At 36.0% G+C, this 25,364-nt stretch overlaps 1 protein-coding gene across 1 annotated transcript in view; it reads left to right on the forward strand.

Moving 5' to 3' along the window:
• Window positions 1-379: 379 nt before the first annotated feature.
• Window positions 380-25,364, forward strand: part of rasa4 (RAS p21 protein activator 4) — a 58,078-nt gene continuing 33,093 nt past the window's right edge. The window contains exons 1-7 of the mRNA XM_081366906.1: window positions 380-607; window positions 7,570-7,626; window positions 10,108-10,221; window positions 11,228-11,289; window positions 18,061-18,193; window positions 19,596-19,677; window positions 19,776-19,910. Of these exons, the coding sequence (XP_081223032.1) occupies window positions 543-607; window positions 7,570-7,626; window positions 10,108-10,221; window positions 11,228-11,289; window positions 18,061-18,193; window positions 19,596-19,677; window positions 19,776-19,910 (648 nt within the window). The 5' untranslated portion in view covers window positions 380-542. The remainder of the gene's footprint in view (window positions 608-7,569; window positions 7,627-10,107; window positions 10,222-11,227; window positions 11,290-18,060; window positions 18,194-19,595; window positions 19,678-19,775; window positions 19,911-25,364) is intronic.

Below are 25,364 nucleotides of genomic sequence, written 5' to 3' on the forward strand. Positions count from 1 at the left end.
TAGTTTTTCATGCGTTTAGTATCGAATAGTCTACCAAGACAATTGTTTGCTTATCTCAGGTATCTCTTTCTCTCGAGGTTGAGAATGACGCCTCTTTCCCTCACACGGAGAATTCAATTTACCCGTCGCGTCGCGCCACACCTCGTCTCCACTTGACGTGACACAACAAAAGTACAATATTCAACAAAGCCGCTTACAGTCGCGTACTTTAAAATCAGTTGCGATAATTCTAAAAGGAGCGTTGTAGTTTTGTCGCGTCGCGTCTGCCAAACCGTCTCTCTTCTAGTGTTTGTTCTAGTCAGTCAGTCAGTCACTCCTCCTCCATACAAACAACCCCCAGAGATCAAACCCGCCTGTGTGTAACGCGTGGATTGTGTAGACGACCGCTGGACTGAACGGAGGTGCCGCTTCTCAGCACAGGCTTTACCTATGAGAAGCTTTATAGATAGAACGCACATTATCATTTCTGCAATGCTTATAAGCATGCGTGTTATTGATGGAATAAGAAGTGACGGCGCGTGATATAGTCACTGAATGACAGCATGGCTAAACGAAGCACACTATTCATCAGGATTGTGGAAGGAAAGAACCTGCCAATCAAGGACATGTAAGTGTTGATGACTTAACTATGTGGAAATTATACTATGATTTACACAGAAATATGTGGGAAGACAAGTGTACATGATGATATAGCCTACTGAAAGCAGTATGTGGGATTTGACAGATACAGCATATAATAAATTCACAGATAGCCTACCTTATTAGAGAGCATTTCAGTTTAAAAAAGCAAGAAAAAAATAATTTTGCATTACACTTTTTTTTCCCCAATGAAACGTATTAGGATTTAGGGATTTTTAAAGAACAGTTCTGGCATTTTAATAAACATAAATATCCTATGCTATATTTGAAACAAATCAATGAAAGTGCATACTGTAGCCTATAAAATGATAACATGTTCTGCATTACCATGAATGAGCATTTATCATATAAATATGTGTGATATAAATATCTAAATGATGGTTTTGGTTTAAATGAATGAAATTTAAAAAGCTGTTTTAATGTGTTACTGATGCTCACCGTAAAGGGAATTACACTATAACAGAAACATATAGTGCATTTCTCTCTCAATCAATATTATTATTAGATATTACTCATCGGTGTATCAACCACATCATCTGATTCATCAATCACATTCTAATATTTTACACTCATAATTCTCTCTCTCTCTCTCTCTCTCTCTCTCTCTCTCTCTCTCTCTCTCTCTCTCTCTCTCTATATATATATATATATATATATATAGTTATTTTGGAAGCAAACTGCTGTATACACACTCTTTTCAAACCATTAATGAGCAGAATAAATGAATTAAGCTCGTTAATTGGTTCCCTGTTTGAAATTGGCAGCATTCCATTGTGAATTCATTTGGCAGTTGTTTGTCTGGTATGAGGTTGGAAACTCACATGTCTATGATTCTGACCACAACAGTCCAGATGACGACAGATCATATGCTTCTATTTGTGGAAAGGACAGTTCTCCCACATTCTGTGAGGAAATTACTTTATTGGCTAATAAGGTCATCTGCATTAACATTTCAATAGTGTGGTCATGTCAATGCAATGAAAATGTGATTCGCTGCCCTTCTTTTCCTGAGTTACTGATTTCACTTCCTTGTAAGATTAAATTAAATTACTAGTGAACTAGTCGGTGGGCAGAACTGTCGGAGCAGATGTTACGTGGAGTGTTTGTATTGACGCTGTGCGAGATTGAGAGATTGTACACGTTCTCCACAAACCCATCCCTCTTTATGTACACATGCCCTGACTGAGCTTTAGTAAATAGCATGAACCTTTCTTTAAATGATTGCAAGGCTCTGGAAAGATTAGCAGATTTTGGACTGTTTAAGATATGCTAATTATAATCAAGCAGCTGGTGAGTAATCAGCACCTGGGAAAAGGGAATATGAGCACTTGTTTTGTAAGATAAATGTTCATTGATTTGGACTTTTAATTACAAGATCATTATAAATAGAAAGTACAATCAGATATTGTTGATATTGTTGCTGTCAGGAGTGTGTGGCTACAATGAAGCGCACGAAGATCAAGATTAAAAAAAACAAACAGTCTTTAATAATTAAATCCAACGGCACAGGAAAACTCTGGAGAAAGATTATACAACCATGACTAACACAAACGAGAACAAAGAACTGAGGAAACTAAGGGTACGTTTACACGGCATGATATGCTTGAACGGAGAAGTTTTTCCTTTGAGTTTTCCACTTACCGACGACACCATTGTCAAAATGATACGATATGCGAAAATGGCCAAAGCGATGTATTCTGTTGCCAGGCCTTTAGATGGCGATGAAACACTTTAGATTGAACACGTACTACGCATGTGCACGACGCCATCGTCTTCAGAGATTCGCGTTTTTGTTGTTTACAAGGAGACTTGTAAAATCAGCTTTGCACTGCTGCCCATGATCACATCAAGGATCAGGCAAATTTTCACGTGCATCTTGAAAAGCGGATGTTTTGGAAAGTGCTGCGGCAAGTTTTTGTGCCATCTAGTGGTTTCGAGGAAAATAAAATCAAAGGCGCCTTTTACCCCTGTGCTCCTTTAACCAGGATTAATTAACAACCAAGGAAACCACCTAGGGAACAGAACTCGGTCCAAGTAAAACAGGGAACAGAATGAAAACGAAACCAAAACAGAACATACATGTTCCAGTTGTCAGTAATCATTGTTTTTTTTTTCTAAACCCTTAACCCTGCATTGTTTGATATTACCCTAGCAACACCATAACAACCATCCATTACAACATATGAATCACATAAAAACACCCTGGCAACCACCTAACCCTAACCTAGCCACCTTATTTTTAAAGTAGTATATCTGCAATCGATTTTGAATATATAGGCATTTTTAGGGCTAAAAAATTATAATTACTTTGATAAAAATTGCATTTGTGATTTAAAATGCGATAAAACGCTCCAGGTTTGCTGTGCATGTTTGTATGGCTGCACAATATAATATGTATTAACATGAGTATAATAATGAGTATTTTTGTTGTTGTTGCTGTTATTATTATTATTACTAAAACAAATATTAAACAAAGTAAGAAATTAATATTAAAATATTTCACGCTAAGATAAAAATTTTAAATTTAAGAAAAATAAGATAACAACAACAACAATAATATTTTCTATAGTTCAACTCTATATTACAATGCTAATATTTATAGCTGTCTTAATTTCTTCATTTTCAAACGTTAAACTATCAAGCCTTTTTCGGCCGAAACAGCCCGTGGTTCACAATAAGTTTTGGACATGCCTTTGTTATGTAGGCTATGTCATATCGTGATTTTGATTGTATTTTGGATAATGGTGCAGCCCTAAGCCTAGTTGTAATCTGAGAGCATAATTCATTTTATTCTTGTAGCTTCTCAGATTTCAATTGGCAGTTACATTTGTGTTCAGAATGAGGCTCAGTATTAGTCAGTTACAGATAAACTGTACAATTGACATGGTTGTGTGATCCAACAAGAGATGATAGTCTGAACCAGAATAACAAATGAACCCACTGGTCCAAGTGTAGAGCATGCAGACAGATGAAAGTAAAGCTTGTTATGAGCTTCCGTTGTAACACGGGCCTGGACTCTGTCAAGCCAGATTCATGTATTTGTGTTCTCGTGTTCTCTTGAGATGACTTTAATGTTGTTAGGTCTTAGATCCCAGAGATACCAAAGATGTGTGTGTAATCAATCAATTAAAAATTCAAATCAAATGAATTACATGATTATACAGAATATTTCCATGTACACATGCAGCAAACCAAAAACAGGACGTGATGTCACAAGATGGGACCCTAAAAGGACCGAATGCTCAAGCATACCTGGTTTATCCCGTCATAGGAGCTGCGTTGCCTATTACAGTTCAGTACAGGCGTCGGAAACGCCGTCACCTTGCAGCAGATCTTCATTTGTGTGTGTAACAGAGGAATTCCTGCCACTGTTTAGACTTTACACTTTACATATTTTATAAGCTCTTCGTGAGCTCTCAGCTGGTAAAAATACCATCATATGTAGGGAAGAGCGGGGCACAACCTAACACTTTTTGACTTTCTCAGTTTGTGTAAACCTACTTAGGGTTCAGATTGAGTATTTATTTTTTCCCGCATTAATTTCACACGTCTAGTACAATTATGGGGTTTTGTTTTATTAATACAGTGTATGCTTTTTTCTTGATTTACCACAAAAGAATGGAAGTGAACTGTGACAACATTCCCCATTGGTGGAGCATGTTGTAACATGTGAGGGGCACATTGTAACATGACTGATCTAATCAAAACAATATACAAGACAAACTAAAATATTTTCTCAATAAAATACAATTATTAACTTTTTCATTTAAAATAATGGCATTTTTAATCATTATAAATAAATACATTTTTAAGTTTGACAACAAACACACCGCAAAACACAGCTATACAGCATAGTTCAAAAAATAATAATTTCTGAACATTGACTTTATTCACCTTTTTCTCATGGTTTCTCAATAGAATTCATAAAGGTATAGAATAGCATAGTTCTAATCTGCATGTCTGTGTGAGGGGGGGATTGAAGCTCCGCCCCTTGTGCCGGGAGCAGCAGCTCATTTGCATTTAAAGGGACACACACAAAAATGGTGCGTTTTTGCTCACACTCAAAAAGTGACAACTTTAACATGCTATAAAAATATCTGTGGGGTATTTTGAGCTAAAACTTCACATACACACTCTGTGGAGATCAAAGACTTATTTTACATATTGTGAAAAGGGCATTATACCACCCCTTTAAAAATGACTGTGTGAATACTAAGCAAACCAGGACTAAATTTATTGTTTTCTTTTTTTGGTCCCGTGAACAAAAAAGTGTGAACAAACACACCCTTAGTGGCCACTGCGTTATGTTTTTCAGCATCTTACACTATAAGTAGGCTACTATCCCAGCAAGCAATTTTGCATTTAAAAGTCGTCTAATAGCCGTCCAAACACAGCCCAGACGTCTAGGCTAAAACAAGGCAAAATTTGGGCTGTCAGTGAAAATGTAATAGATGTCTAAACCATAGCCCAGGAATAGACTAGTCATCAATTAGATAAAGAAATGAAATGAGTGAAGAAATTAAACCAAACACCTTGTAATCACTGTTTATTTTGCCTACATGATGGAATATCATATATCTCGCAAGTTATTTTGGCAAAAACGACATGTAACTACAGTAAATTCAAGGTTATTTTGGCTAGAAGTGGGTTACTCATAGCCAGACTATATAGTTAACTTAGGCGGTGAAATGACGGCTATTGCTTGCTGGGATGTTTTTAAGATGGTTGAAAATGTCTTTTTTATGAAAGTGCATGATTAATTGCGGTAATATTATCATCACAAAGTCAAGAAGTAACAGCCTGATTTTTAAAGTCACGTTAAAACGGACCTTGTAGTTTGAAGTTTAAAGTCGACATGAAATGGAAGTTGCGATAGTCTCTTTATCCCTATTTTGATGTATATCCGAGTGAAACGGCTTCTCGAACAAGAAGAATGTAGGCAGTGCTTGATTTTTTCGGTAATTGATTGGATCGTTGACTGCTGTGAAATCATTACAAGGTCAAAAACAAATAAAGAACAAAATATACACACACAAGAAAATCCGTAAACATAGGGCATGTACTGTATTAATTTGACATCATTTTTTACCTTTATTTTGAATTTTGAACTTCATTGCGTTGTGTTTTAGGGTTACCGATAATTACAGGATAATGCCCCGGGTAATAAGCTGCCTGTACCTTTTCTGTTATTTTATGTTTTTTTTTTGTTTTGTTTTTTTTACTTGGGTGAATAATTCAGAATAACATCTATAACATGCATTTACAAAATAGATAGTTGAATTTTCATTTCATGACAACTTTCAATTTCAAGTATGTGTTTAACTAGTAAAATGACTCTGGGGTCTCTCAGTCCCCAAACAGAACATCATGGTTCCAGAAGATAAGAGAAGCAGCGAGAACGAGAGAGGAATCTCTCCTCTTCCTTCTTTTGTCATCATCTCTATCCTCTTCCTGCAGGTGGCATGAGGATGATAGTATGTGGTTTAACTGCCAAGTCTCAGTGCTGTTTGATGTAGCACCTGATTCTGACAGCCACAGGTTTCCCTATTACACTGATAACAACAGGCGAAGATGAATCACCGCACGATGCACTCATTCTCCTCTCTCCGCACACACACACTCAAATACTCATACAGCTCTCCAAAGTTGCCCAGAGCAGTCATTACCTCCACAGAGGAATTTCAATATCCTCACAGTGACAGCAGACATCTCTACAAATGCTCTATGTCAATTCACAGCTCATCTGAGACAGCCTGCAACGAACAAACGTTCACCTATCAGACAGGGAATGTCAGAATGAAAATGGAAGTTCTCTCATTTTAAAATATTGGAAATGGTATTTACGCACAAAATAGTATTTTTTGTTGTTTTTGGACAAAGAACAGGAAGATATGATTGTACCTGTAATTTAAATCTAAAGTGTGTAATTTATGAGGAGGAGTTTATAATACCCGGAGAAAGCCGTGTGTTAGCATTTCCCTTTCATCCCATAGAAATGTCCTTAATTGGCGTGTACAGGATGAAGTTAGGAAATGAGCTGCAAGGAATCTGGCACAATTTTTTTATTATTACTTCTTAGAAAAAATATAAGCATTGAAGCAGTTTTGTTCAAATATTCGAAATATTTCTTTTTAATGGCAAATCAAAGTCATGTTGCCTGACCAACAAAGTTATGTGGAGAAAAAGACAGGAAGAAACACACAAGAAAACAGGAAATGACATCAGCGACAAGAATTTTGTCTTATGATTGTGTCAGTGTCAATAAGTCTCTTAAAATATGATGTCATTTTTATGATCCTTTTAGGACAAAGTTTGTTCAGGTTTTAAAATGTCATGATATTTATAAAAATAAAATAAAAAAGAGTGTTCATAATAATATATAAGTTATTATTATATTATTATTATTAATATATAATATATAATACATTAATTTGGCACATGATTTAAACAAGATTTAAATATATATATTTATTTACCGGTATTTATCTTGGACAGTCTTGTCATTTACCCCATAAATGACTTCCCTCTGGAATCTCATTGATCTCATGGTTGGATTGATAAAGGTTATTTGAAGTGAAAGATTAATACAATTCTTTCATATAAGTTTCTTCAAAGCTCCAGCACATCAGGAAGATTCTTTGTGGATTCTTTTATGGAATAAGGCCATAAAATCCTTCTGGGTCATAATCAAAACCTTATGAATAAAAGAATATGATGTGAAGATACATTTTTCATTTATCCTTGCAAGCTATAAATTTTATCTTTATAGATTTAAATAAGCCTCGTTGCCGATCTGAGAGAGCAACAGCATCATTTTTAACATGCAATTAAAATGATTGATTGCATAAACCAATCATGTGTGATCATGAGATTAATAACTATTGAGTTTTTGCCAGTATGCAATAACATTATTGTTCATTTCATTTGCAGAACTGGAAGCAGTGATCCATACTGCATCGTGAAAATCGATAATGAGGCGATAATTCGGTAGGTATGATTTTTTTTTCCTTGCACATTTCGATCGGAGCACAAGTGTTCGGTGATCTAATATTGGTCTGTGTTGCTATACAGCCTATAATAAGTAAATTATCATAAACTGAACAGATTAGAAATGAAATTTTCCGTGAAGCAGAACTAATTTAATTTGTGCCACATAATTGAAATCCCTCCTGCACCATAGATTGCTGTGTGGTTGTACCTCCACACTTGGCAGCAATATAAAGGTCATACTAAACAAACCTCTCCTCTGATCTGAGTTTGAGTACAGTACAGTGTGGGCATATTGATTCCTGGTGCTCTATGAAAATGAAATGAAAATCCATTTTATATGCACCAAAACAGTAGAAACCACTCCCACAGTGAGAGAAGTGGAAACACTGGAATTTTATAACTGAACTTATAAAGTTTATTATATTCTTTTATTTGTTATTCACTCTAGCGCCTCTTTTGTGACTCACTTTATTTCCAGGGCCTATAAAAATAACTTTTCCAGCCAACTGAAAGGTTTAACTGTGAATGTTACTGACTGTTCTCTGAGCCACAATGATTTCTTTGGTCAATAAGTCACATTTTTTCCCTGGTATACCAAATCTGAAGGTAAATAAATGTTGAGTATGCATCGTAGTCTGATGTTTGTTTCGTCAGGCTAGCTTTATGCTAACGCAGTAAATAAGCCTTGTGAGTCTGTTGATTGACAATGTGATATACAAAGCACACTTGCATTAGACGATTGACAAAATGCTAATCTTTGCTTAGAATTTCAGATTTGGTATTGACATTTGTAAACAAACCAGCTGTCGATCACTGCAGTTAAAGAAAAACTGCTGTCTGGTTTTGTTAATGTTTAAATAGAAATCAATGTCTTTTTCTATTCTTTTTGCCTATTCTCCAGAGATTTTTTTTATACCATTATAGGGGTCTTTGCCAGACATCCCATTTATTTCAAGATGACGTATGTTAGTTCGACCAGGGTGATTTTAGTAGTATTATAGTGTTTATTAATATTTTGAATTTACTTTTTATTTTTAAATGTTCAGTTTTCCTTTTAATTTTACTAAGTTTGTTAAAAAAAAAATTGTTTTTATTTTTTCTATTTAGCTTTAATTTATTTTTATTTCAGTCTAATTTTTATTTCTTAAGTAAAAAAAATGCATCTAATATTTATATTTTATCTTATTTCAGCTTTAATTCAATGACAGAAAACTAGGGACGCTTGTCTACACCACAGAATAAAACATTTTAAAAGATAATTGCAACTTTGAGTTTACATCTCGCAATTCGGACTTTATTTCTCAGAATTGCGAGATACAAAGTCAGAATTCCATGATATAAGCTCACAATTGCGTGTTATAAACTAAAAAAGTAAAATATATATATTTATTTTTATAACTAAAGAAACTTTTTTTTTCAACTTTATATCACGCAATTCTGACTTTAAAACACACAATTGCGACTTTACAAATATATTCTTTTTCAGACTCAACAATTAAATTGTCTTGTACTGACCGAGTAACACATTTGATGTCCAAAATGTCACAGGATTAAATTTGCCATTTATCGGCATACCAGGATGAATTTAGCTATGGAAGCTTGTTTCCGCCACAAAATAAAAATAAATAAAAGATAATTGCGACTTTTTATCTCACAATTGCGAGTTTACATCTCGCAATTCTGACTTTATTTCTCAGAATTGCGAGATATAAAGTCAGAATTGCGTGAAATAAAGTCAGAATTCTGAGATATAAAGTCAGAATTGCGAGATATAAAGTCGCAATTGCGTCTTATAAAGTCAGAATTCTGACTTTTTTTCTCGCAATTGCGACTTTATATCACGCAATTCTGACTTTATATCTCAGAATTCTGACTTTGTATCACGCAATTCTGACTTTATAACACATAATTGCGAGTTTATATCTCGCAATTCTGACATCTTTTCTCAGAATTGTGAGATATAAAGTCCAATTCTAAGGGGAAAAAAAAAAGACGGACTTTTTTTTTTTACCTTAGAATAGTTTATATCTCACAATTCTGACTTTATAACACGCAATTGCGACTTTATATCATGCAATTCTGACTTTATATCTCGCAATTGCGTGATATAAAGTCAGAATTCTGAGATATAAAGTCAGAATTCTGAGATATAAAGTCAGAATTGTGTGATATAAAGTCGCAATTGCGAGAAAAAAAGTCAGAATTCTGACTTTATAAGACGCAATTTGCAACTTTATATCTCGCAATTCTGACTTTATTTCACGCAATTCTGACTTTATATCTCGCAATTCTGAGAAATAAAGTCAGAATTGCGAGATGTAAACTCGCAATTGTGAGATAAAAAGTCGCAATTACCTTTTTATTTTTTTATTTTGTGGCGGAAACAAGCTTCCATATTTAGCTACTTTGTAGGTTTTTTTTTTTTTTTTTTTTTTTCATTTACAACTTTTCACATTTATTTTTTAATCTATCTCTCAGGACAGCAACGATATGGAAGATACTGTCTCCGTTTTGGGGCGAAGAATACACTGTCCATCTTTCTCCCTACTTTCGGACAGTGTCTTTTTATGTGCTGGATGAGGACTCTCTCAGGTCTGAACCTACATACTACTACTTAACCTACATAAGACATGGTTGAAGGTGAAGTGTGTGACATTTTTTTGTTAAAATACTTTTTTCCTGTTAAAGTTTGATGTGCAGAATCATCCATGAGCAAACTCATTCGTTAAGGTTGACTTCCTTCGTTAAGTGTCGCTTTCAAAACATTGCTATGGCTGTTTGAGCAGTCCGACATGGCGACTGTAGCTCAACCACAAAAATGGAAATGGGAATGCACAAGCTAATGAAATGAATACTGTTGTTGCACTGTAAGTCACCCTTGCCAAAATTTCATTCACACTATTCAGAGTATACTGTATAGAATGTACTTTTTAATGGTTGCGAAGTAAATTCAAATTCAAATGTAGTACCTACTTAGTATGTGATTTGGGACACACCGCTTGACACTTGGATCCTCCCACAACACGCTAGCATCATTTAAGTGACTTTTGCATGGGTATTATCTTCATAAAATGTAGAAAACTAATTATTTTCCACTTCACCTTCAACTACTGACATAATTAACATGATAAATTGTTACAGCATTATAACTGTGATTCATGTAAGACAATCACACTTTATATTGGGTGTCATTAACTACTATGTACTTACATTTTAAAAAAAAGATTAGGTACAACGTGTGACATTTCTTCTGTGTTCATGTGGTATTGCAAAACACTTGCTGCTATTAGTCTTACTAATACTACAAGTATTACAAGTATTACTTGCTGGCTAAGGTTAGAGACAGGTTTGGTGGTATTGATGGGTGGGTTAATTGCTGTGTAATTATAGATGTTATTACAGAAATTAAGCTGTAATGACGTTTTAAAAATATAAGTACAATTTAAAAAACATGTACATGTATGTACACAATAAGTACACTTTATCAAATTATTAATTTAAATGTTAGTACATAGTAGTTTAAGACACCTAATATAAAGTGAGACCCTTATGTCTGCTCAGTAGAAACCCACAGTCTCAAAAACTGTTCTGTTCACAGCCGAGATGATGTCATTGGGAAGGTGTCAATCAGTAGGGAGGTTCTCACTGCTAAACCTCAAGGTAAGAGAGTATTTACAGTCTTTATTCAGTCGCTGTGGTGAAATGGGAAATCAATATCCAGAGCCAACAAGACATTTCTAAATGTCAACAGATTGTAAGACGAGTGTTGCAAGAAAGTCGTGACAAATAATCAAGTCTGACCCTTAGTCACACACAATCATAAATGTGGACTTGAAACTACACTTGAGTTTCATGTGACTGTGAGAAGCCACAAACTTCCTCAAGTCATTTTTACCTCTGAAAAAAGACGAGCTAATTTGCGCTGCTCTTGGTAGATTGCGTTGGTCTTTATGGAAATGATCCGGCTGTGTCTGTGTTCTTTAATTTGTCAGTGGATCATCAGTAGATCACATGCAGAAATTTCCACTCCCATCTGCGCTTTTTTGGGATTGCGCTCATGCTAATTTGCCTTGTTTATGAAATCTGGCCCTATATGTGCTATGATACGGGACTGTTAGTATCTGATTTTGCAAATTGTTTCTGAATATAAAAATGTCAACACAATGTAATGTACTTGCTCTGGCACTAGTTTTGGATGGATATATGGTCTTGTTGTTGCCGTTTGTAATCGTTGCACAAGCAGGATGTGACGGTTGGTCGGTGTGTTATTTGTCCCGCCCCTCCTCCACTGTGATTGGATGGCTTGGTAAAAAGTGACAGTGATGATTGCTGCGTTTTACCCAAAGTTAAACATTCTTCAACTCTCTGCAACCGGATAAAAAATGCTAAGTATTCAGCACTCAGTTTGAAATAGACGCTCAGCGCCTCATCATGCTGCTGCCATTTTAAAAAACGTGGCGCTCCCATTGAAAACAATTGGAAAATACACTAGCCTCTGGAAAAAACGCTTTGGTGGACACACGACTTAGGAGCGGACGTAGTCATATTCTCTGCATACAAGTCTTAGGGCCAGATTTACTACTGTCTACTGTCAGGATTTACTTAAGAAACGCAGTGAAAATACAGCGCTAAAAAGGCGAGGACACAGTTATTTTTGCGTCGGACCTACATATGCATTTGTAGGAGTTTTTATGAGAGGAGAGTATTTAAATGAATCATGGAAGCTGATTTACTAAGGTTTGCGCTAGTCAATTTACTGGTATTTGCGCCAAATGTAACATCCAAAAAAAAGCATGTCTTAAACCAGACGCTAATTTGCGCTGCTCTTGGTAGATTGCGTTGGTCTTTATGGAAATGATCCGGCTGCGTCTGTTTTTTAATTTGCGTGTCGTTCACCCGCAGAACTTTCCACTCCCATCTTTTATGGGATTGCGTTCTCACACTAATTTGCCCTATTCAGTATTTATATCTTAATATCTTACATCATTTTGCTCAAAATGTTTCTCAAGCAAATGCATTTTTTTATTTGAAATAAAACAACAATACTGACAAGGAAAATTGTGCATGAGATGACTTTAAATCAACATAGTTGTAGTAGAAAACTCCCTGGTGTATATGAGCACACAATCTGGTGGGGTTCCTGAGGTGGTGTTTTGAGTGCTGGTGAGTCATTGTGGTTGTCTAGGCTTGTAACTCATGTCTATTGGGCCTGAGGGGCAAGGACACGGCAGGGTTATCCATTATCATGACACAAAATGGAACAAAATGGAACAAAGCATCACTCATTGTACCCCCATGACGTGTTGATGACTAGTCATACAACGCAGGCTATCCGTAATGGAATAGAAAAGCTAAATCATTCATTAACACTGTGTTGGTGTCTCAGATAGATAGGGCATAATAATGATTGTTTAGGAATAATTGGAGTAAGGGCTGCTGAAAATTCAGCTTTGCCAGCACAAGAATATATTATATTTTTTTAAATGTATTTAAAAAGAAAACAGTTGTAAAATGATTTCACAATAAAGCAATTTTTACTGTATTTTTGATTCAAATAAATGCAGCCTTTGTGAGCATAAGAGACTTCTTAAACAAAATATAAAAAAACTTAATTATTCCAAACTTTTGACCAGTAGTGTACATGTCTTTACTAGGCATGATATGATAAAAATGAGCCACAGAGTTTGTAAAATGCTTCCAGAAGAAGTGGTTCTTACAGTAACTATAACACAAGTCAGCCTTCATCGACTTGTGAATGAGTCTTTATGCTGGCTCTTTCCCTCTCTTTGTCGTCCTCTTCCCACCCTCACCCCTAACGAACAAATGGCCTCACATAACCTTTTTCTCTGAGGGCTCTGAAACAGCATTTAGCGAAAGGACATGTTCTGCCGAGCACAAAAATAGCCATGTGCTCAAGTTTCCCTTGGTTTGACAGGGTGTGAACGTTCAAGTTAGCTATAAGTCAAATCATAGTCTAACCACACCGATAACAGTGCGAGATGCTGTGTAATTAGCTGACGGCGGAATGTTGGCGTATTATGCAGGTTGGCATATAGACCCTAATTATGACATTCTTAGAAAGGAGATGTCCAAGCACTGAAGAACGTGCAAGCACTGAGGATAATAGTTAAATCACTTTATCTGCATTTCCCCCATGCATTGTAATGACGTGTATCTTGTTTCTAAAAAAAAAGGGAGAATGCTACTTTTAAACTAATTTGTGGCAAACTAATTTAAACATAAGTCCCCATGTGGTGATCAAGCTTTTAATATTGTTTATGTGTCTATGCGGTGTTTTTAATATGCTTTAAGACAAACCATGTGCAAATTCATAAGTCAGCACCATTGCTAAGTATTTTCTCCCTAAAACTGCAGTGAAACAAAAACGTGGTTTGAAATCGCTGGTGTTTCTGACATCACAAACTACCTTGTAACCAATCACGTCAACGTGTGATCGTCAACGAGTGGATCTCTGAGCTGGTGTGAGTGAGTGGAGGCGGGGCTAATTTACATATAATAATTAAAGCAAGGGTGTAGAGTTAAATTCAAGTAATTTTAAGGCATAAATAGTAATTTTCAAGGAAAAAACTTTTAAATAATTAAGTAATTTTGGTGATCAAAGATGAGTTTTAAGGGATAAAATTATTGACTAAAGGGGGACTTTAAATGAAAGCCGCCATTTGCCACAAATGTGAATCTGGACCACAAAACCAGTCACATGGGTCAATTTTTTTAACTTATAAATAAATATGCTTTCCATTGATGTATGGTTTATTAGGATAGGACAATATTTGGCTGAGATACAACTATTTGAAAAACTAGAATCTGAGGGTGCAAAAAAATCGAAACATTGAGAAAATTGCCTTTAAGGTTGTCCATTTATGTTCTTGATTGTGCTTTATTCACTCACAAAAATAAATGTTTTATATATTTACAGTAGGAAATTTACAAAATATCTTCATGGAACATGATCTTTACTTAATATCCAAATGATTTTTGGCATAAAATAATCAATAATTTTGACTCATACAATGGGCTATTGCCACAAATATACCCGTGCTACTTGTGACTGGTTTTGTGATCCACGGTCACAAATGTGTGCGATATGTACGAAAATGGTTACAACAAACATAAGTATTTTAGCCATTTTTTGGACAGGTTCCCTTACAAAAACAAAACTATTTCACTGCGTCTATGTCACGGTTGTTTCATTTCTCTTGTCACAGTCATGCCACTGTCTTATCATGTGATTCCCTGGCCCTCATGTGATCCTGCCATGTGTTCTGTGTTTGATCTTGCTTTTGAAGAGTATAAACTGCACTTTGGTTCTACAACTTGCGCTGTGGGCCTACATCCGGGTCTTCCTGGTGGGGGTTACTCCCTGGGGTAATAAGCTGTGTCCTAAATTCAGGGGCTGCATCCTTTGAAGGCCGCGTCCTTCGAACTGCGCGGCAGACGCGGCCTTCAAAGGACGCGCCGAGACTCGTTTAAAGGGGAAAGTTTAGCCGATTGCATCAGTGCGGCGAAGGCTGTCCCAATTCGAAGGTCCATCGAAGGCTCCTTCAAAATGCGTCCTGCAAATGCGTCCTTCTTTTCCCGGGAATGCAGGATACATAAGAAGGATCCTTCGCAGCCTTGCCTACCCCAGAATTCATTGCGCACCAGAGACGAAATTGCCAGATTACACTTTTAAATTTAAGTATTGGGTTTCAATTTAATCGAGTAATCTAATGTATCTAATGATAAAAATGAAAATAATAATAAATAAAAAAATACAATAAAGGTTCAAATGTTGACTTACAGCATTATGTTACCAGTATGTAATTTTGCATAGGCTTATTTATACTCTTTAGATTTTATGATGTACTTAAATTGACCATGGTGAAAATTTTTAGATAGGGTTTTCGAAGGGTTGCCTGGTCTGTGGAACAAAAGTTTTCTCCATCGGGCGGCCGAATTCTCCACTGGATTTGTGCGTCAGAGGGATGTTTTGGGGGTGTTGGAGCGCCGAAATCGTACTTACGGGGGTGGTAAAAAATGTTTACCTGCGGCAACAACTTAAAAGTAGCCCAATTCCGGGGGAAAACCTCGGACTTGGCAACACTGACAGTAGGCCGCATTAGAAGGATCCTTCGACTTGGGACAGCCTTCATCGCACCGCTGTGACGCAATCGGCCTTCAAATACGGCCTTCGGAGGATGCAGCCCCAGAATTGTGACACAGCCATAGACTTTAGCGTCCTTGTTAGTATGCCCGCCTCCCATTTCCAAAGACCCTAATTATAATCCCGCTCGGAGCGGGTACACTGGCTTCTCCGCCGTTGACTCCTCCCTGGCTCCTCCCTCGTCCGGGGTTGTCCCGTGTACCAGCTCTGCATCCTCCTCCAAAGCCTCCTCCCGCCATCTCCTTGTCTGGGTTTTAGTTTTGTTTTTTCCCGGTTTGCATGCTTGATTGATTTCCTTGTCTTTTTCCAGGGTTTTTCATTGATTGATTAAATTGTAACACCTGTTTCTCGTTTCTTTGATTGGTTTGCGTTTATATATAGCCCCTTTGTATGTTCTTTTCATTGTCTATTTATTGTCTATACTGGTTGTTCTCTTTGTATTTTGATATTCTGAGTGCTTATGTTTCATTCAGTTTGCCTTTAATAAAATAACTGCTGCAAATAGATCCTGCTCAAATCATATTTGCTGTTGCTGCAACTGGCCATTTGTGACACCTGGCAAACCACCCATAACAATTTAGCATCTTGGAAGCAACGTTTGCACAGGGCACTCATTTTATGAAGTGTATTTTATATCTTGTTATTATTGTTTACTTTTTGTTTTTGTATTCTAAATATTTACCCTGTGTGTGCAGGTGAAGGAAAAATGCACTCTGTTGTAAAGAATTTTGTCTAGTGGCTCAGTATCTGTTTGAAGCAGAGACCTTGGCTCTTTAAAGGTTGGCTTTGTGTGTGCGTGTGTGTGTGTAGGGGAGAAGGGGCGGGGGGGTATCACTGTTTTGAACATATTTATGAGGCAGACCTTTAACTGTCCAGAGACTGTCAGTCAAATCTTTCTAACTGGTGTTTTATTTCTTATTGTATGAATACTGTATCTGTAAAAAGACTGCTTCTAGAAAATGTTAGCTGTTTAGTTTTATTTGGTTCACTTTAGCTTTTTTTTTTACATGGTAAAAATTTCAGAGATTGGATGATTGAACTGAAGAATGGGCTATTTCAGACTATTTGCTGCTTATTATAGTTATTTTGCATTCCATTTTCTTTTCAACGTATTTCTTTTGAGCAATATCTTGGAATAACAAACAGCATTTTCCTGAAATGCTTGATGTCTGCTTTAAATTCATGTTTTTTAAATCAGTCTGTATTGTATGGTATATTTAAGATACAAATTTCACTGAGCTTCAAACTAAAACATGAAATGTATGCATAATCAGACGCTATAATCACGTTCAGTTCCACAAAATATAATGAAAGCATCAGCATTCGGCTAAATGGAAAAGTTTTTCTTGGCAGGCCGAATTTGTTTTTGTGCTACTCACCAGAGCAATAAAGGAAAATGGACCTTGACGAGTGATACGCTGGAATACTAATCGAGAGGAAAAACTACTAGGCCACAGGAATAAACAAGCTTTATGTCCACATTAGCGAAGCCAAAATAACTAGTTGTACAATTTTAGACATAGCCACTGCCAAATCAAAGTGGTTTGGTGGTCCTTGAGTCAAGCTTTCAGCAAAATACTAAGAATGGTCCTCAACAACTGCAGCCCTCGATTTCCTAAATACAGAAGGTTACTAAAGCATGGAGCCCAGCATTAACATTAGATGGACTTCAGGGAAAGAAATACAATTCTATGAAAGCATACAATATAGCTTGTTTTATACTCCATTTAAGTTGATATTTCTTTCTCTAAAACTCTGAAATCTTATTTGCATCCTCTTTCTTTTGTGTCACCTGACCGATTGCAACACAGCAGAATGGAGAATGAGAATTAAGAGCTACAACGGAGCATATTTTCATAGAATAATAGCTCAAATCTCAGTCTGTTCACATTTTAACATAATTATTGAACATCCAACATGTCAGTAAATACTCTCGGTCTACCATAAGCTTATTCAGTAGAAATACAGCAAGGCCATTAATTCTATTACCGTAAGCCTCTTAAAGCTAGAGTTACTGAGGAGGGACATGATATATTCAATTTTTATCCCAACTGTTGGCCTATGTGTGTGTTTGCAGATACGGGAATACAGAAGCCATAATAATAGTGCTCTTAATCCTGCTCTCTCCCACTGTGCACTAGGCCGTTTTAGGGTCCCTGTTCTTCAACTTAGCCCACCATAACTTGATTGCCCACTAAATGATTTATTTCAACGTCAATGTCAGACATATAAATTCTCATTTTGCGCTTCTTGTCATTTTTATTTAGGTGTTGATGGATGGATGAATTTAACAGAGATTGACCCAGATGAGGAGGTGCAAGGGGAGATTCACCTCCAGATCTCTGTGCTGGGAGATAGAGATATCCCACGGAAACTGTGCTGCCAAGTCCTAGAGGCAAGGTGAGGAACTATGAGGAGCAGCAAATGATTTGTGACAGGAAACTTGTTATGTTTTTGTGATTAGTTGCCTATATCAATGCATTTGATCAATTCATGGACGGGAATCGTAAATAATAAAATAATAAATGTAAGTTCTGGTTCTGATTCCTAAGCAATTCTGGTTCATTAACGGTTTTTAATGTGCCCCTATTATGCTTTTTCAGATAAGACCTTTCATGTAGTGTTTAATATAACTGTTTGTGAATGGAAGTGCAGATAAATTAAGTTATTCAGGGGCATAGCGATCATTTTAAAGTGACATAAATGTGTAATTCAAAGTTCAAAGTGTAATTTAATTTTTTTTCTGACCTTATTTTAATTAACATTTTTTTATCTCTTGCTTTTAATTGGCTAAGAAATCTAATACAATGCTGAACAATAACCAATCATTTGTATTCTATAATATGTTTACCTATATTTTCCTTATGACAATTTTATGATTGGTTTATGTACTACAAACAATGTAAAATATACACAGTGTAAAAAATAAATCATCACAGAATAGTTTCTGTACTGTAAATAAAGGCTTAATCAATTAGCACTGCATTATTCGCATACTTTATTCTTATAAAAAAATACCCAGAGATGGCTTTGAAAACACACATAAAACATATTCTGGCAATTGTGTGTTTATAGTTTTCATGGTCCGTCAGTCAAAACATTTCTGCTTTTTATTCAGTGACAGTGATAACTGGATACCTTTGTCCATATAAGGAATTTCCTGGAACGTTATAACTTATTACTTCTATGAGTCCGTTTTGAATTTAAACTTAGATTTATTCACATTTGCCCATGAAAACACACTTGCCCAAAAAATGTCCCCCGCATAATAAATAATTAAACAACCATTTATTATTGAAATATTTTAAAATAAATTAAAAACAATTCTTGTACAATATATTGAACAGCAATACAAAAAACAGCACAACAAATCAATGTATATTTCATTGTAATATATTTCATTTACTTGTTGTTTTTTTTCCCATTGAATGGGAAACTTTTTTGTTTTATTTTTAGACAAAGCATTCCATCCGCATTGGTGAAAGAATGCTCTTGCGAGAATCATTAATGGAACCGAAAGTCATTTAGATAGACAGTTAGCAGCATCACAAAAACCCTGGATTACCCTTGGTAAAATATAAATGGTGTGAGATATGGAACTAGATACTCCAGGACTACATAAAAATAACCTGGTTTATCAGTTTGAAGTTTAAATGCTAGGTCAATGTATTCAAAGACTTTTTAATTGAAAACAAGTCTGTGAATCAGACTGTTGGAATGGGGCTTCAGAGAGATTTTATCTTCATAAGCTACATTTGGATTTGTGTCTAATAGCTTCATGTACTTTCGGCTTTGTTTCTAGAGATCTTGCAAAAAAGGATCGCAACGGAGCCTCTGATCCTTTTGTTAGAGTGAGGTACAATGGCAAAACCCATGAGAGTGCGGTAAGTAGCCTATGTCTCTCTGTAAGTTTCTGCTTTGCTCTGCCACACAGTTAGAACTGACTGTCTGTTACTGATTTCCATGACCCTGCTTCCTCCAGGTGGTTAAGAAGTCCTGTTACCCACGCTGGAACGAGAGTTTTGAGTTTGAGCTGGACGAGGGCCTGGCTGACAGCCTTTTGAGTGTGGAGGTGTGGGACTGGGATCTGGTCAGCAGAAACGACTTCCTAGGAAAGGTGACTGCACAGAATAGACATTAGCAAATCCTAGACTATATCCTCATGCTCTGAAGCTGACCTTTGTCTTAGTTTAAAATAAATCACAAAGCATTTAAAGGTGCTATATTCACTCTACTAAAGCATACAAATAACATAATATGTTTGCATGCTGAATGCTGAGTTCACATACTCGTTTCTTTGAAAAACAATGCTACAGCCAGTTATTTTACTTTGAAATGTGCGTTCCGTGTTGGAATGTCTATTTTTGTTTTGGTCTGTGTGATCTCGCCCACTGCCAGTTCACCGAATTGTATTTCGACACCCCGGGATGCCAGTTGGCAGGAAACACAGTGTATTGCAGCCAGCAAACAAACTGGGTCAGAGATCGCAGATTCTACCCGACCTAAAAAGCCTCGGCATCCATCTAAAAATCTCTATGAACGAGAGCATATTAAAACGGATAAATCAACTCATCAACTTACTTACTTAAACGTACAGTATGGAATTTTTCGCCACTAGGGGTCGCTAACCTCTTTACAATAACAAAGGCGTAGTTTGATGTTTGAACTCATGCTAAGAATTATGGATGTTGTCGTCAACGTCAAGCCGGCCGATCTAATAATGTTTATGGTTGACTGAATACATCGATGCTTTTATCATGACTGTGATATGAAGCAGTTCAGGATTGTTAAGAGACAGCTATCAGCTCCAAACGCGACGCGAGCTCCCGCGGATATAAAAGGAATACGGACATTTCATTCTACCGAACTACATGCAGAATTACTACTCACAGGTCAGTTTATTAGACAAATTAAACTTGTGAGGTAACGCAGCGCTGTTTCACTTGGTCTAACATTACATTAGCACACTAAACTGCATTTGAATGTGTTGAAAAGTATGTGTTAGTTTGTCTGTATGAGACTAGCAGTAAACTAGATCAACATTAGAATAACATACAGATCATATTCTAACATTTTATCATTGTTGAACTATATAACATTGATTAGTTTTATGTAAATGTGCTCACCTGTTTAATAAAGTACATGTAGGAGCGGTCGAAGTCTCGGACGTGGAGCTCTCGTTTATATACTGTCTACACTGTAAAAAGTTTAACTATTATTTACTCAATTTTATTGGTGAAACATTTTTACACTCAAAAAAATTGAGTAAATTTTAAAGCTGTGAAATCAATGAAATATACTGTATGAATTGAGTAAATGCAAGTAAAAAAATTAAGTAAATCTGAGTAACTGCATCTGGTACATTAACAAATAAAATTGAGTAGAAATAATTTAACATTTAAACATTAAAAAAACAATATTTATGAGTAATATTAACTGTTTTTATTAATGAGTAATATTAACTTTTTTATTTTCTCTAAACCTTTGTAAAATAGTACTCCAGACAACCACCATTATACATTACATTGGCCTTTATTTTCAATGAGTACAGCAATACAGCACATTTTAGACTGTTTTTTCATGTATACAATATTGCCTGCATTTAAACTTATTTAACAAGTAAAAATGAAATATTTAAACATTCAGGTAGCCTAATTCAAGTGTAATCAACCACTCTGTTATCCAATATCCACCGAATCTGCGCTGGTCCTCGTGCCGGAGACAGACTCGCGCTCTGCGGGTGAACTTTGAACTTCATACCGCCGTCCTGCGTTTCACTCACAGCCACTGAGGCTGAGGCACAGCCGAAAGATACTGCGAGCGACTGACATAACCTGCCAATAAACAAAAAGTGATAGTTCTGAGGACATTTTATCATCCAAATGATAATAATTATATTCATTATCATTATGAAAGTCATGTGTTTATGCAAAGCGTTTCAATCACGCAAAAAGACAAACGCGGCTCTCGTCTCGTTTAGGTGTCGAATTACGCCTCTGTATGTTGTTTTGCATTAAATATGATTTAAAGCACAGTAATGATTTTATAGATAAAATAAAACATACACCAACCTGAATTTCACAGTGAAAATGCACCAAATCTGCGACGCTGAGAAGAGAGCTGTTGTTCTGGAGACTGGAGAGTTCAAACAGCCACGCTCACTCCAACCGTCGAGTTTTCGTCACGTCAGAGGGTGGGGGGGGGGGGGGGGCATTGTTTTAATTGAGTAAACTTACTCAATTTTAAGAGCGTGTTAAATATATTAATAATATTGATTTGAATTAAGTAATTTTTTTGTTTCTTGAAACAGATCAGTTTAATTAAACATTCTCAAATATTTTGATAGAAATTTCACATATATATTAAGTATATTATAAAGAAATAATTGGTTAGTCAAATACTTAATTATTTTATTGAAAAAAACTTAAATATATCTGTAAATTTGAGATAAAATTAACTGTTGGATTTTTACTCAATTATTTTGGTATGTTTAACTCAAACAATCAAGTAAACGATATACAGAGATTTTATTAAGTTAATAAAGTAAAAAATTTCTGTAATATTTACTAAGCCACAGAATTATTTTTTACAGTGTATGGCAGCTCTCGGCATCTCGAAAACACCGCGCTGATATTGATTCTCGTTTTAGTTCTCCCTTTTTATCCAAAGTCTGCTTGTCATGGTCCATAATGTTTGAACGAAACAACAACAGCGTACAAATAGACATTGCGAACTCCACAGTTGTCTGCGTCTGTCGCTTTGGTTAATCAGAGGGCTCTGCCCATAGCTCTGGTTACCATGGCAGTACGAGCGGAAACCATAGGCGGGAACCAGGGACAACGCGGATATGACGCCATTGACTGCGACAAAACGGAAATAAAGAAACGTGCCGTGTCTAAAAATTAAATTAAAATTTCTCCTGATTTGAAAGTTGTTGGAAACAGTTGGGATAATGTAAGTACACAAATAAAAAAAATATATAACGTAGATATAGTGATTTTTGCTATTTTTAAAGCAAAAAAGTTACATATTGTGCCTTTAAGTCTCCTCGGCTTTCATTGTCAATTGCGCTCGTTCACTTGCAACCCGCGTGAGCGTCGAGTCTGAGAAGGAGGGGGCGGGGGATTTTGGACTTCAGTACCTATTTCGACCACTAGCTGTCATTTTTACAGACTGCACCTTTAATTAGTAAGACGTTGCGTGTTTAATATTAGTTTTACAACATAGATCAACACTCGTCTGTGGCATTTTTCTGAATTGTCATGCAGCTCTTTTAAGTTGTTATTCACTGATAATCTTCACCTTCAAAACTCAGAAATCTCATCGTGAGTAACTTAAATGACAAGATAATTTAACATTTTTGCACTGAAATAAAAAAGAGGTTTTCGACCAATAAGCACAGCAGGTTTGATTAATGTATAGTTATTTTTTATATAAGAGCCAATGACCATGAGAGTGAGAGTTCCCATTCGATAGGGAACCAAACATAAGGAGCTGGTTATGTGCTGCGAACGTCAAAATGTATTAGCTTACAAATCATGCACTATGGTAAAAAGTGTTTTGAGGTCATAATCAGAGGTGGACGAAGTACACAACATCCTTACTTGAGTGAAAGTACAGATACTACTGGTCAAATATTACTCCGTTACAAGTAAAAGTTGTAAAGACCTATTTTTACTTAAGTAAAAGTACAGAAGTACTCGTTTTTAAAAGTACTTAAGTATCAGAAGTAAAAATTAAATGTCAATGCATTGTTTTATTATTGTTGTATGTAATACTTAAAGTACCGTATGCCTCTGAATCTATGACTGCTGTCGTGGATATTTTCCCTAAACCTAACTACCTGGGTCTCGTCTACTGGCGACGTCCCCACTCGGGTAGATTATTCCCTAAACTAACTATCTGTACCTGGGTCTCGTCTCCTGGCGACGTCCCCACTTGGGTACCTGGGTCTCGTCTCCTGGCGACGTCCCCACCTGATATCTGAGTCTCGTCTCCTGGCGACGTCCTCACTTGGATATCTTACCTAGTCTAACTTGTTCCTCTAACTAATTAGTTTTCTAAACTAGCTTCCTACCTAAACTAGCTTCCTGCGCAGGAATAAATTGACAAACAGATCTGCAAATGTCCTTTAAATGCTTTAATCACGGCCAGGAGATCTTCCCGAGCAGTTCTCAGGGAATCTCTCCCAAGAAGCAAGGCCGGAGGATCTCAGACAAATTCCATTGAGAATCCCACCGAAAAACACATATACAACAGTTTTTATAGAATCAGGGTATGGCATAAATGTCAGGCTGCATTACATAATTTCCCCACTATTTGATTGGTTCTTCATATGCAAACCCCTCTGTTACTAGGTAAAGCAAACTCTTATCTTGTGATTACTTATCACAAGGTTTTAATGATGACTTAATTTGTTCTAACAGACTGTCTAGTTTCACTTCTCCCTTTTTGTTATTAATATACATAGACACATACTGTCACAAGTCACAAGTTTTTCCCCAAAGAGTTTGGACACATTAACCCTCTGGGGTCTGAGGGTTTTTTGGGGTCCTTGAGATGTTCTGACATGCCCTGACATTTGTGCTTTTTTCAGTTGCTTATAAACATATTAATGGCAAAGGTGTAAATTCACTCTATTTAGCACAAACAGGGCTACCATAATATATGAACAACTTGCATGTACATGTTTGTATTTTTGATAGAATAATGTTTATGCATGTTTTTTTCAAAAACAAAAAACTAAAGTTTCTGAAATAATGCCATAAAACACATTCTAAATATATGTAAATAAGACTTTTGACAAATGGATGACGTTGCCTAGAATTTTTTCTTCAAAATTATGTGAAAATCATCCTGCCTAATCATTCACATAACACAATACATTGATTTAAATCTTGTAAAACACTTTTTGTTTGGAAAGGCCATATGCGGGTGGGCGTGATTCACACCTGTGGAGTCAATGGGGCCCACATAATGAGGCTGCATACGTAATGAGCCTTTCATTCAGGTGTGTGAATGAGCCACAAAAATGCAAGGACAATATATAACTGGTTTGTTGTTTTTTTCCACAAATTTTGCTTGCAAATTGTACAATATCCAAGGTAAACATTTCTAGTAATTGTGCAGTTAATTGTTCTCATACTGTATTTTCAGATTTGGAATATATTCTCTTCCCAAATGTGTCACTAATAAAGCATAATAAAATTATTTAAAGAGAAGGCTTATAATGACCTTTTAAGATTTTGTTTACATCTATCCTTATATATATATATATATATATTTTTTTTTATACAATTAAGGTTATACAATTACAACAACATTTAAAATTGTAACAATATTTCCAGTGTAATCTTTCTTTGTATTCGCGATTCATATTAAAACAGTATTTTTGCCAGCTGTAGTAGCTCCACAACAGCGCGCATCTGTGCGTTCGTTCGTTCAATCATTCATACACAGAAACGCAATTCATATTTAAACAGTATTTTTGCCAGCTGTAGTAGCTCCACAACAGCACGCATCTCTGCGTTCATTCATTCAAACGCGATTCATATTATTTAAACAGTATTTT

Source organism: Scardinius erythrophthalmus (assembly GCF_964197995.2).
Source record: "Scardinius erythrophthalmus genome assembly, chromosome: 5".
NCBI lineage: Eukaryota > Metazoa > Chordata > Actinopteri > Cypriniformes > Leuciscidae > Scardinius > Scardinius erythrophthalmus.